This window comes from Gopherus flavomarginatus, chromosome 5, assembly GCF_025201925.1.
Source record: "Gopherus flavomarginatus isolate rGopFla2 chromosome 5, rGopFla2.mat.asm, whole genome shotgun sequence".
Classification (NCBI taxonomy): Eukaryota; Metazoa; Chordata; order Testudines; family Testudinidae; genus Gopherus; species Gopherus flavomarginatus.
This window is the reverse complement of record NC_066621.1, coordinates 116,985,434-116,999,846: the sequence shown is the minus strand read 5'-3', so window position 1 is coordinate 116,999,846 and position 14,413 is coordinate 116,985,434. Positions and strand designations below refer to the sequence as shown.

Below are 14,413 nucleotides of genomic sequence, written 5' to 3'. Positions count from 1 at the left end.
AGATCTAGATTCTGTTTCCAGCTTTGTCCAGATTCAGTGTGTAACTGTGGGAAAGTCACAATTTCTCTGTCTCTTGATACTCCAACAGCAAAACAGTGATATTTCCGTACCACACGAGGGTGTGGGCAAAGATAAATAAATGAATGTATGTGTAATGATCAGATACTATGGTGCTGAGTACTACATAGAAAAACCCATAAATAAAATATAATTAGATAAATAAAATCTAGACATAGAATTTAAAATATTAAACAGCAAGTGGAGCAAGCTTATGATGTTGCCCTGGTCTGGACAGCTTTATGTGTTTTCTGTTTGTACAACTGTATTTTATTCACATTTAGTTCACCTAAAACTATGGTGGCTCAAAATGTGGGGAACTCGGTAACAAATACAGCATGAAGTGAAAGGATTCATGCAACAGGTGCTAAAGATGCATATCCGGTCAAAAATCCACTTTTTAATTAAATGCCCAACTTCTGAATCTCAAAACAGTAGATAAAATCATAGTATTTTACACAGGAACTTAAAAGGAACTGAAAGTCACATTACTCAGATGTTTGTAACTTACCATGTTGAATCTTGAACCAGGGCAAAAAAGCAAAAAGATACAAGACAGCTGGAGACTACAAGAGCAATCAAATACAGGATCTTGTTTCTCAAAAAATTCCAGGGTTGGAAACCATTGCTTTATAGCATTGAGGAGAACACACACAGTGGTAAACACAACTTTCCAGAATTATATATGATTGATCTATAATTCTAGTTCAGTGGTGGGCAAACTTTTTGGCCCGAGGGCCACATCTGGGTGGGGAAAATTGCATACAAGGCCAAGAATGTAGCGCTGAGGCAGGGGGTTGGGGTGTAACACGGGATGTGGTGTGCAGGAAGGGGCTTAGGGCAAGAGGTTGGGCAGAGGCATGCGGAGTGTACGAAGGGGCTCAAGCCAGGAAGTAGGGGTACAGGGTGAAGGAGGGGTTCAAGGTGCGGGCTCCAGGCTGGTGCTGTTTACCTTGAGTGGCAGCGGTGTGCACAGGGGCCACAGCAGGCTCCCTGCCTGCGTGCCATGGCCCCACACTGCTCCCAGAAGCAGCCAGCACCACGTTCCTGCAGACCCTGGGGAGAGGGGGCAAAGGAGGGGAAGGGGGCTCAGTGCGCCACCCTTGCCTGTAGGCACCACTCCTCGCACACACATCCCCAGGGGCCGCAGGGATGTGATGCTGGCTGCTTCCAGGAGACGGGGTGGCAAGCCCAGTTTGCCCACCCCTGCGCTGCTAACAATCACTTTGGATGTGAAACGGGGGGTGATGGGAAATGATTGAGAACAGAATGATATTACTATGAAGTCTCACATCCTGCAAGGGCTAGAAATACAGTAACTCTTTGCTTAATGTCGTAGTTACGTTCCTGAAAAATGTGACTTTAAGCAAAATGATGTTAAGTGAATCCAATTTCCCCATAAGAATTAATGTAAATTGCGGGGGGGGGGGGGGGGGGGTGTTAAGTTCCAGGGAAATTTTTTTCACAGTATAAGTTTTAAACAAACAATTCAATACTGTACACAGCAATGATGATTGTGAAGCTTGGTTGAGGTGGTGAAGTCAGAGGGTGGAAGACAGTGGGATATTTCCCAAGGAATGCCTTACTGCTAAATGATGAACTAGCAATCAGTTGATCCCTTAAGGGTTAACTCGTTGTTAATGTAGCCTCACACTCTACAAGGCAGCACAAATGGAGGGAGGGGACAGCATGGCAGACAGACACACACACGGTGTGTGTGTGTGTGCGCGCGTAAGAGAGAGAGAGAGAGAGAGATGCTTTGCCCCTTTAGTTGACCCCACTTGAAGTACATTGCCTTTTTAAGTTGAGACAGCAGCTGCTGCCAGCAAGCTTCCTCCATCCTAAGCCCTGCTGTGTCTCTTCTCCTGCCCTCACTTTACGAAGATGGGGTAAGCGGGGGGTAGGAGCAGGGCGGAGGGGGACACCTTGACATTAAACCTCCCACCACCCCAGCAAGCAGGAGGCTCCTGGTCCGCTTAACTATAGTGATTGGGGGTGTGAATTTTTCACACCCCTCAGTGTCAATCTAAATTTTAAGCATAGACCAACCAGGCACAAGATAAACACAGTGAACAGTGCACATAATTTATTTTCAAAACCCCATAAAACAAAGCCCACTATACTGCACAAAAAATTTCCCCTAGGGAGAGATGACAAAGAATGAAGCACATGACAGATCTTCTCACACTGTTTAAAGAGCAACTGGCACTATAGGTACTATGGTGATGACAGCAGTATAAAAATCTGTACAGATGAGAATGTGTGTACACTAAAGGAAAAAGACGTACCTAGGACCTCTTGGTCCTTCGAAGTATGTGCCTCTGGGTGGGTCTGGAAGCAATCCACCTGATCTCACTGGTTTATCTTGAACGTTGGAGGGTGGGGGTACATAGGTTGAAGATACCGTAGAAGAAGTTTTCAGTTCTCCAGATGCTGGTTCAGATGAGACAGAAACAAATGGCACAGCTTGCTTACCGAGATGAACTTGAGAGTTTCCTTGGTCTGAAGAGTCAGCAGATGTAGTTATTTCAGAATGACAAGGTAAAGTTGCAGATGAGCCAGGTATTTTAAATACAAAAGAATCAGGGATAGGAAGCAGAGCTGGCCTGGTTGTCTTAGTGGACTGGAAAACCTGAAGACCGGATGTTGGGGGTTCAGATGAATTAGACAACTGAGGATCAGAAGACAGAGGTGGGGGAACCTGCGGAGGGGCAGCTAAAGGCAAAGATGGAGGCATAACAGGCACGCCTCCTTGAGAGATTTGAGAGCATGGAACAAAAGGCGGTGACAATGCAACATTCCCAGTGTATTGATTCTTCATGTTTCGAAGTGAGTTCACTTTCTCCAGCAGATGGGACTGAGTAGCTTTCATCTGTCCCTGCCATGTTTTCCACTGTTTCTCATACTCCTGAAGCTGATCTTTGTGAGGATAGGTCTGAAGTTGATCCTGCCATCCTTGGAATTCACGCTCCCATTCTTTGTGAAGTTGTTGAAACTGTTTCTGCTGCGCCTCATAATGCTGCAGCTGCATATCCACTGACATTGTCTGCAAGAAAAAGAGACATGAAGCCCTGAAGAACACAGCTTCCAGCATGCAATGCTCTGTTATCTATCCGCAGGCTGGCCACGATGCAGGTCTGTAGTTGCCCCAGGCCATGCCTCCAGTAGCTGGAATCTGCTAGGCCTTGTCTCAGGCCTGGTGAGCAGCCAACTGCCAACAGCCCTGGCCTGGGCAGTGCCCCGCAGGCTCGGTAACTGCAGTGGGAGCAGGATTGCTGGGCATGGATCCCAGGGAGGGAGTGCAATTTGGTTCATGCTTAAAGGCCAGGGGAGCAGGTGAGGGTCTTGCAGCCCTCAGGGACCTCTCTATACAGTTAATAATAAACTAACAAAGCTCTAGCTGGGAAGTTTTAGTTGGGGTTGGTCCTGCTTTGAGCAGGGGGTTGGACTAGATGACTTCCTGAGGTCCCTTCCAACCCTGATATTCTATTATTCTAAATGTTGCAGAATATATTTTAAGTTCCTTCTGAAGCCACATGCTTGAATATCGCCCTCTGTCCCAATCTTCAGCAGAAGCTTGAGAGAAGAGTTAACACAGAAACAGAAGCAAACATATTCTATCTAGTATAGACATGTCCTGTCAGGTATATCTCTAACCTGTACATTTTAATGATAGATAAGGGCAAACACTTCCATACAAAAAGCCCACATCACTCAAGGTGGTGGGAGTATAGTTAGCAACAGATTACTTCTGCACACAACCAAACTATTTGGGGCTATTAGTAGAATATCCTCCCTCCCTACTGAATCACAAAACAATGCACAAATATTCTAATATATGTAGCAAGCAGCCTTGTTTCCCAAGCTCTTCAATTTGTTTCTCCAAGCACACAGAAATTCAATTTAAATGCACTTTCCTTCACATTCGAGAGCACCACCTGGACCACAAACCAGGTAGACCTTGAGTAAACTGCAGTAGTGCTCCAAGTTTGGGCTTATCAAACTTGTTTATCTAACAAAACAAACTAAGAACAATCTCTCATTAACTTTTATTACAAGCTTAATTAACCTACAACAGACACTAACTATTCAATATATTTTATCTGTACCTACATCTATATCTGAATTGCTGTGGCCAAACTGCAAGTCTCCTTTACCCTGCCTTGTAAAATCATGAAAATGTACTACCCTAGGAACCATGATGATTTACCTGTCTCCCTCACCAAGCTTTCCTTGGAGCTACTGGCTCCAATATACTTTTCCTTTATCTAATGACTTTCAGATCCTTGAGTGCTAGGAGTGGCAAACACCCACACAATACATATCATTCATGCAGAGTCACACTATTGCAATATAAAATGAAAAAGTAATTAAAACAGTATATTTTGTATAAAATATGAATCAACAAGGGTTCGCTAAGAGCTGTGCAAGAAAAAATGTGATGGCCTAATTATCATATTTTATCTCTCCCCTTTCAATATTGCCATAACCATTCAAAGAGTATAGGAATGCTGTATCAATGGTCCATCCAATTCAATGAAGCCAGATCTGAATCAGTTTGGGTCAAACCAGTTGCCCCTCTAGCCCTATATTTTGTCTCTGAGAATGAGCAATGATGCATTATTAGCATTGTGGTAATGCCCAGAGAATCCAATCAGGATTGGGACTCTATGATTGTAGCTGCTGTAAAAAACAAACACAAAAATCTCACTCACTCACACAAAAAGACAGAGTGGTCCACTGGATAGCGCACTGATTGGGAATTAGGAGATCAGGATTCTGTTCCCAGCTCTCCCACAAACCTGCTATGCGATCTTGAGTGAGTTACTTTACCTCTCAGTGCCTGTTTCGCTTCTTACTCTTTGTCTGGTCTGTCTTGTCTATTTAGATTATAAATTATTTCAAGCGAAGAGTAACTCTCACTATGTGTACGTACCACTCATAGCACAAACAGGGTTCAATCTTACTTGGAGTCTCTAAGTCAGACATGGGCAAACTACGGTCTGCGGGCCACTTCTGGCCCACAGGACCATCGTGCCAGGCCCCTAAGCTCCTGGCCCGGGAGCCTAGTCCCCAACCGCTCCGCTGCTGTCCCCCCTCCCCCGCAGCCATACCGCTGCGCGGGCCGCACTCTGGCCTGTTGCTCCCCTGGGCAGCTTGAGGAGCACAGCTGGCTCCGCCGCTGGTAAGGGGTTGGGGGGGGGGGTAAGGCAGAGGAGGGTCGGGGGGGCATTCAGGGAGGAGGGGGTGGTTGGATGGGGTGGAGGTTCTGGGGGAGCAGTCAGCGGATGGGGAACAGGGAGGGTTGGGAGTGGGAGTCCCGGGGGGCCTGTTGGGGGGCAGAGATGCGGATAGAAGTCGGGAGGGCAGTCAGAGGACAGGGAGCAGGGGTGGCTGGATAAGGGGGTGGGATCCCAGGGGGAAGTTAGGAGTGGGGGGTCCTGAGAGGGGGTGGTCAGGGGATGAGGAGCAGAGGGCAGTGGGATAGAGAGTGGGAGTCCTAGGGGGGCTGTCAGGGGGCAAGGGTGTGGATAGGGGTCGGGGCAGTCAGGGGACAGGGAGCAGGGATGTTGGATAGGAAGTGGGGGGTCCCAGGAGGGGGTGGTCAGGGGACAAGAAGCAGGGGGGGTTGGATGGGTTGGGGGTTCTGAGGACAGTTAGGAGGTGGGAGAGGACAGGGGCCAGGCTGTTTGGGGAGGCACAGCCTTCCTTACCCAGCCCTCCATACAGTTGTGCAACCCCGAGGTGGCCTTCAGGCCAAAAAGTTTGCCCACCCCTGCTCTAAGTGCTACTATAATAATTTGGAGTTTTTTAAGGGCAAATGCCACCCCTCTCACAAAGAAAATGGGAAGGCACAGGCTCTCCCTTAACCCCCAACAATCCCACAATCTGCTTAATTACCCAACACCATCCTACTGACCCCAGCTAGCAATAATCTTGTAGTTTGAAGCATGAAGATTTATAATAATTAGTTTTATCTGAATTTGCAATTCTTACAGATGTCTAATCTATTTTTAATCCGACTAATCTATTTATATCAATAATATCCTTAGGCAGTGAGTACCACTATTAGGGGCAAGGGATAGCTCAGTGGTTTGAGCATTGGCCTGCTAAAACCAGGGTTGTAAGTTCAATCCTTGAGGGGGTCACTTAGGGATCTGGGGCAAAATCAGTACTTGGCCTTGCTAGTGAAGGCAGGAGGCTGGACTCGATGACTTTTCAAGGTCCCTTCCAGTTCTAGGAGATAAATAAATTAATGGAGATATCTTATTTATTTTATTTATTATTTAGTTATACTTTACTTAAATATTTCATTTATTTTGGCTTTTACATTGTCTTTTTGAATATCCTCTTTTTCTTGTAAATTTACTTTTTCAGAGTAAATAATGGCACTGAACCAGCTTTTTCTGTTCCTGCCACTTTAAGTTACCTTTTCTTTTCTAAGATAAAGTGGCCTACTGTAAAATTTTAAAAGACATCTAAGTCCCATTTTCAAAAGTAACAGGCTCTTAGGAGCCTAAATTACTCCTTAGACGATTTTGAGAACTTTATCCCATGTCAATAAATAGTCTTTTAATTACTCCTCATATGAAAACTGCTCCCATCAACATCTCTAAATATTCTTGTTATTCTTCAGCTGAGACTGGGAAGTAACTTCTCAGGGAAGGGGGAGCTAAGTCTTTGCCCATGAACAAAGATTAGAGAGAGAGCAAGGCAAACAAGTCAGCCAGAAGAAATGATTATACTACATACTTCTTATCAGACCATGAGTGTTACATCATGCAAGAGGTATACCAAATCCCAGTTCCTCAATGACTAACCTGGGGGGGTGGTGGCTGTTGTATGATCTGTTGGTACTTCTGTAAAATCTGTTGCAGTTGGGCATGCTTCTGCATTATTCTCTGATACTGAAAGCCAACTCGATGGTGTGGATGCTGCTGCCACTGAGCTGCTGCCACTTGCAACTGCTGCAACCTCAAATCTTCCTCCGAGTCCTCAGGAGGTTCAATATTCAGCTAAAGATAAATATAATTATTATAACTAAGGGAAAGCTCATTCAAGCACAACACCTAAACAAGCACAACCAAATTCACAGAAGTTTCATGGCAGTTAATAATTCTGTGACCCTGCATTTTGGTGTTCTGACTCCCTGTGCCACTTTCAGAATAGATGATTTTGTTTATCTTCTTCAATAAGGGGAATAGTTCAAGGCAAAAATCAGATTTGTGAGAATTTGCCTGCATATTCTAAGTAAAAATTATCACCAAGCACATGGGCAGAAAGGTTTTTGGGCAAAACTTCTTGGTTATTATGCACAGGCTATGACCCCATCTTTAACAAAGGAATCATTATCTTCCAAGGTCTGGAGAGGAAGGCAAGACCACCACTTTCCTTTCCAGCACACAACAGGAAAGTAATCTGCATCTCAGCTAAAAATCGGAATGATTAAATCAAAATCCAAACTATTCCAAAATTCCAGTGTGTTTTGATTTAGTATTCTGGTTCAGGCCTGAGCTATTAAGTTCAGATGCATGTCTGGATACAAACTTTCACAAAGTCCTGGGGATAGAGGCACTACATTGAATGTGAGATACTAGCCCAGGCACATCTCTAATCCTGACTGCAAGATTTATACAAGCAGTTGCAAAGGGAAAAGGTACTTTTGCTAAGATATGTCATCTGACCTACTGGCATCAGAGACAAATACAATTCAGAATCTCTGAACACTATTCACTTCTGCATGGCAGGGAGCATTGGCCCCAAAAGAAGTCTTTCAAATCTGTAGTAGGAGGACTCTACAAGCCCAATCTGACCATGCAAAGGAACCCTACTCATCACTTAACAAAACTGAGGCTGCAGCATGTCGCTGAAAAAAAATGTATTAGTTCCAAACCTGCCAGACCAGGGAGATGTGTACCCAGACCTGTCTTTTCCAGCTGTAAAGTCTTTTAATTGGGAGGCAATATGGGCTAGTGAATAGATCACTGGACTTGAATTCAAGAGATTTGGGGTCTGTTGGACTCAAGAGATCTGTGCCTGGCCTGCTGGGTGATCCCAAGCACCACACTTGCCTTCTGTACTTCAATTTCCCCATATGTAAAATGGAGATAATGATACTGACCTTCTTTGCAAGATGCTTTGAGATCTACTGATGAAAAGCAATACATAAAGTCTAGGTCCTATTATTCAGGCCCAGCCAGGAGGAAAACATTTTTTTTTTTAAGGAACGAATGTCCCATATGGAATAGCATCTCTGCATAGCCTACCTTAGGTTCAGTAGATGAGACAGGAAGTTCCTCTTTTTTGGAAGCTGGTATTAGGGGATCGTTAAGCGAAGGTGGTTCAGACTGCTGATTAGGAGCAGTCACTTTCTCTTCTTCTTGCTGTATTCTCTGCTCAGGTGCATCCTTCACTACTCCTGGACCCTTCGGTTGCTGCTGTCCCTGTGCATGTGCTTTTGCCCTCTGCTGCAGACTTAGCAAGTGTTGCTGGTACCAATACTGCTGCTGTTCCTATAATATACAAAAAGTTTGTGAGAATAGACAAAAACAGATAAAGATAACCTGCCAAGATAATCAACGAAATCTGGCAGAGAAAACAGTCTCCAGAGAAGTGTTTATGCCTGTTTCATAGTGATAACTCACTTCTCTACCACCATTACAGAGAAGCAATAGCGGTCCAAACCCCTTATCAGGATTCAGGCACCATCGTCCCAGGTGCTATACAGACATGAAGGAAGACGCAATTCCTATCCCAAAGAGCTTAAAACCGAAGAAGACAAAAAACAGAAAGGAGAGAAAGGTGTTCAACATATGAGCTAAGGGATTGGGATGAATGGATTTGTTAATTCCATTTCATTATTTTATTAACAACTTGTTATATGTATTTATTATGGAGCTCAGATGGGGTGGGATAATAGGAAAGTTGGATGAGGAGAATTAGCAGAAGCCATGGAACAGGGAAAAGGGGCAGAAGGACACTGAAGGAAGAAATGCACAGAGGAAAGAAAGGAGAGGGACAAATGGAGAGGACCGTGAAGAACAGGAAGAGTGAAGATGGCAGCAGAGAAACTGTGAGGGAGAGATGTGGAAGGAGGCTGGGGCAAACAACCAAGCAGACTGAAAACAATACCCAGAGTTCAGATTATAAAAAGCTGTTGTCTAACCTCACTGGCACCTGGGAGCTGAAAGGTAACCAGATGAGGATACCAGAAATCAGACAAGACCAGCTATGGAGATAGTCAAATTCCTAGCATTAAGTCCTCAACTTTAAATATGTTCAAAGTACAGGTGCTTTATAGCCGAAAGGCTTGTCCTTTGGAACACCGCTCCAGAAGGTCTGATGGCATATTCTGACATTTAGACCTTCTTTGAAGGAGATAATGCTGGAGAATTTCCTCTGAATTTTCCAACATCTTCACGTTCTCCATGTTTGTCATATAGACAAATGGATCTGTATTATTCATTATAAATCCCCTTTTCTAGGTTTTGTAACCAAGTAGCATACATCTCCTCCAGGTTGAAATAATGGTAAGGAATAGCTCAGCCCTCAAATATTTTTACACATTTTCAAAATAGTAGGTAGCTCAATAATTATACCTCATTAGGATTTTCACTGCCCAGCCCCAAATATCAAGGATAAAGTTGGAAGAGACTTCCTACTGATTATGGTTCTATAATCTGCACACACAATAAAAACTCAGTGAAATGCTGTGAGCTCAGATTTAAAATAAGAAACAAAAGGAACTAAATCCTAATTTATAAATTCAGAATACTGAATGTTTACTAAAAATGTATACTGAAGTCCCATTCATCAAGAGGATTTATATAGCTTTTATAAGAATCCTAGCAAAATACAGGGGACAAGGATTGGTATTTTATAGCCATAAAGTTAGGATATGGAAAAGCTTATCCTAAAGCTCATGGAATGGTGCGGCCTATGAAAGCACAAGCTCAATTAGCTATTTCCTCTCTTCTGAAAATCTGTGACTGTCTCACATCTTTCATATCCTTCCTGTTCATCTTTTTGACTCACACACTGTGAAAAAGAGCCACTTCTGAAAACCCAGCACGGGAACAGTAGAGAAGCCAACAGGAGTGACAGTTTATTTTTAAATGCAGGTGAATGATGCCAGATGAGATAAGACTAAAGTTTCAAATTCATCTTCAAAATAGATATAAAATGAGCATGTGCAATGCAAACTTCCTCCACCCACATATCTTATGCCTGAATTAGAAGGGCCTATTTCTAGTAGTGAGGTGTGAGATGGATGTATTTAAAGAGCAGATCTATGCAGAAAATCACTTCTCTGAAATGACATTTTGGGGACTAGGTCTATAATAGGAGATGGTATCATTTTATATCCTGCCACTGACCTCTGCCAATATCCTTCATAATCAGGATTCAAACCAGGATATGACATAGAGAAGCTCTCGTGGCTATAGGTGGAGGACAAACATCCATACTTACAGCATGGGCTCTCTCAGCAGCTTTCAACTCCATGTTGCAGTAGGAGTTGCTTTTGCATTCAAGACCTAGCAGAGGCATGCAGAACAGCACTAAGATGGATTTAATCATTCCTTTCAAAAGAGATGTCACATAAAGTGATTTTATACAATAGTGATGACTATGACATAGATAAATAAAAGAGGACAGTCATGATAGACAACTGCTCCTGTGCCCCAAAAACTTAGTCCCCTGTGAACTCATCCTATCTCCTCTCCTTCTTAATATATAGATTAATCTGTAGGAGAGGTCATACCACCACATAAGCTCCAATACCACCAATATGAAGACACTCAGCTGTAAATCTCCTTCACAGCACATGAAGCCAGAACCACTTTATGTCCCAGCATCTGACTGAGGGCTTGTCTACACTACCACGTATGGTCGATCTAAGATACGCAACTTCAGCTACATGAATAGTGCAGCTGAAGTCGATATACTTAGATCTATTTACCGCGGTGTCTTCACTGCGGTAAGTTGACAACTGACGCTCTTCTATCAATTCTGCTTGCGCTTCTCGTTCTGGTGGCGTATGGGAGTCGACGGGAGAGCTCTCAGCAGTCGATTTATCGCGTCTATACTAAATCAACCCCCACTGGATCGACTGCCGCCACTGATCCGGCGCATAGTGTAGACATGCCCTGAGAGAGGTGAATGGATGGAAAAAAGAGATGTCTAAAGCTCAGACTGAGCAAAAAAGAGAGATACTGGTCAAGGATACGTTTCAAAGAGACGGTGGGAACTTTAGTCCTCATCTTTCAATGAGGGCTTCTACTCTCCCAGTGTCAAGGTGATAACTATTCTTGGAGTCCTACTGCAATCACTGTTACTCCTGCACACAAGTAATGCAACAATATCAAGCAGCTTCTTCTTCCATCTTTGACTAACCAAGGGTTTATACCAGTGATACTGAGCCTCAAGTCATTCAGAAGCCAAATTACCTATCAAAAGAGTAGCCAAAAGAGCTACGGTAGCGTGAATTCATTGTTTTATTTACTATAGTGTTATTCATATTTAAAGAGTATGACAGAGCAAATATATATATATAATTATATATTACTTTCACAGCAAAGCTCACAGTGCAAGTTCATAACTTAATTTGGTTAATAACATAGTAAAAGCATCCCTGATTGGTGAATTATTAACTCACACAGTGTTTTAATATCACATGCTGCAAAGAGCCCCAGGAGACACATTCAAGAGCTGCAGTCTGAGTATCAATGGTTTATACCTGTTCCTCTCAGGGGAGGATCTCACCACAGTGAAATAGATATCATCACCTTCTGGTCAGGTTAAATTACCATAACACAACTTCTACCAAATGCCCAACTGTGAAGATCACACAGAAACACTGCCTGGTATAACATACGGCAGCCTCAGCCTAACTCAAACAAGGAAAACCAAAGAAACACATGATGTCAACATACCATTTATTCCACTGACACTCCACTTAGTTCTGTATCCATTTCAAGAACTTAGTCCTCAGTTTTAAAACTTTTAATGGCCCACCAGGACAGCAAGATTCTATGCAATCAGTGTGATTGCCAGAGTCCAGGATGAGAAACTTGGGGGTCTTGGTCACTACAAAATATCAGGATGAATCTGAGAGCCTTCAGTGAACAATGCAAGGCCAATCTTTTTATGCTGCAATTCCTTTCCCAAGATGGTAAAAAAAGAAAAGCCAGGTGATGCTCATGGAAGAAGATAACAACAGAGATGATAAGCAAGGAAGAAGAAAACAATACAGCAGTCCAGAACACAGAGCTATGAAGCTTAGGTATCCTTCATGGGAAAATGTAAATCATTTTTGTTTAATTTTGCACAGAATATGCACCCAGATACCAAAGTGAATGGTATACAATAAATAAATTTGATAGATACTTCACTTATTAAAGCTATGTCTACACTAGAGAGCTTACAGTGTACGGTGACCGGATGTCCTGATTCTATAGGGACAATCCTAATTTTTGGGTCTTTTTCTTATATAGGCTCTTATTACCCCCCCCCCCCATCCCCATCCTGATTTTTCATACTTGCTGTCTGGTCACCCTATTACAGTGGCACAGCTGTACCGATGCAGTTGCACTGCTGTAAGCTCTCTTGTGTAGCCACTCTATGCTGACAGGAAAGAGCTCTCCTGTCATAATAAAACCACCCTCAAAGAGTGGCGGTAGCTATGTCAGTGGGAGAAGCTCTCCCATCGACTTATTTTGGTGTAACGTATGTCGCTCAGCGGGATGTTTTTTTCACATCCCTGAACGACATAAGTTATACCAACATAAGTGGTAGTGTAGACATTGCCTAAGTCAAGGGTTGTCAAACTGGGGTTTGGGACCCCTCAGGAGGCTATTACATGATGGGGGGGGGGGCCCGCTTTGCCTCCAGCATTTATAATGGTTTTAAATATATAAAAAAGCTTTTTTAATTTATAAGGGGGGCAGGGTCTAACTCAGGATTGTTATACGAAAGGGATCACTAGTATAAAAGTTTGGGAACCACTAGCCTAAGTATTTCTGAAAAGATACACCTCACCATAAGGAGACACAGGAACCTTATTTTTGCTGTGCTGCAAAATGTGTCACATGGCATGGGACTGTAAACGACAATCACACACAGAGATCTGTCAATGTTACACAGTGGAAGAAAAAAAATGGAACAAGGAATTACAAATTGCAATATGTTGCATAATCTACTTAATATATGGGGGAGGGGGAGAAGCAGCACTCTATTTGGCTATGGACACTGTTACTACAGGAGATAATCAGAAAATGATCTTCTGCCTAGACTAGACTGTCATTAATTTAAAAAGAGACAGATTTCATAACTCTTCTTCGGCACATCAGTAGAAGTTATAATATTTCAATGTTCAATCTTTACAACTCTTTAGGTACCACTTTCTTTTTAAATTAACACTTAATTTTGTACTGTATCAAATTCAGCAAGCTACAATAATGCAAAATTAGGGCAAAAAGTCAGAAAATGCAAAAGGTAGTGATGTTTATTCAGTCACAACTCTGCTCCTCTAAGTATGTATTGCTATAATCCATTAATTATGACGATGTTATTTTATATGTATGTATGGTTATCAAAATAATTATTGTATTGTATTATTTTAAAAATAGTATAGCATATTGAAATTACAGACTATCATAATGGATAGCAACAAAGCAAGGTGGGAGGGTGTTAACATTTAATATTCAACCTCCTAAAATCCAGCACTTTTGGGTGCTCAGTTATTCAACCAGAATACTGAATCTACATCTAATTTACTATTTCATTTTGAGGGGAGGGAGCTTAAAGAAAAATGAACACAAGAGGAGTCCCCATTTCTATACAAGTAAAAAAAACAGCTAGTCCCTATCAATACCATTATAAAAGTGCCCACCTACAGACATAAGTGTTTTTAACAGTAAAATGTATATTTTTCACCTTCACCAAACTCAAAAACTTTTGAAAAGACTTTCCTCAAGTGCTTCATAAAAGTTCACCTTTAGGAAGAGATCAAGCATGAACATGTTTAGGGCAAAGTCTGACTATTTTTGAAAGCTGTACGCATGAGGCATCTAGGGTCTACAACAGAAATACTTTTATAATCTTAGCTATTGCAAGTATGGCCAATTTGCACTGTTATATCATTTGTGTTGATAAACAACTGAAAAAATATTACTATAAGAGAAAAATTAAAATAAGAAACTATGCAAAACAAAACCAGATGGCAATCCTACAATGTACCAACACACTGCTGCACTGGTATGGATGGCCCAATGAAGTCAATAGGTTTCCGTGCAGTTCATATCTGCACAACCTACTTTGCAAGATCCAGGCCTTAAAAGTCTGAAAAATCCACCAA

At 42.5% G+C, this 14,413-nt stretch overlaps 1 protein-coding gene across 3 annotated transcripts in view; it reads right to left on the bottom strand.

Annotated features, from left to right (window-relative positions):
• Positions 1-14,413, bottom strand: part of YLPM1 (YLP motif containing 1) — a 96,668-nt gene that overhangs the window by 80,790 nt on the left and 1,465 nt on the right. For all 3 annotated transcript variants that reach the window (XM_050955640.1, XM_050955639.1, XM_050955638.1), the window contains exons 2-4: positions 8,325-8,570; positions 6,879-7,073; positions 2,346-3,103 (exon numbers count right to left, since the gene is read on the bottom strand). In XM_050955640.1, the coding sequence (XP_050811597.1) occupies positions 2,346-3,103; positions 6,879-7,073; positions 8,325-8,570 (1,199 nt within the window). The remainder of the gene's footprint in view (positions 1-2,345; positions 3,104-6,878; positions 7,074-8,324; positions 8,571-14,413) is intronic.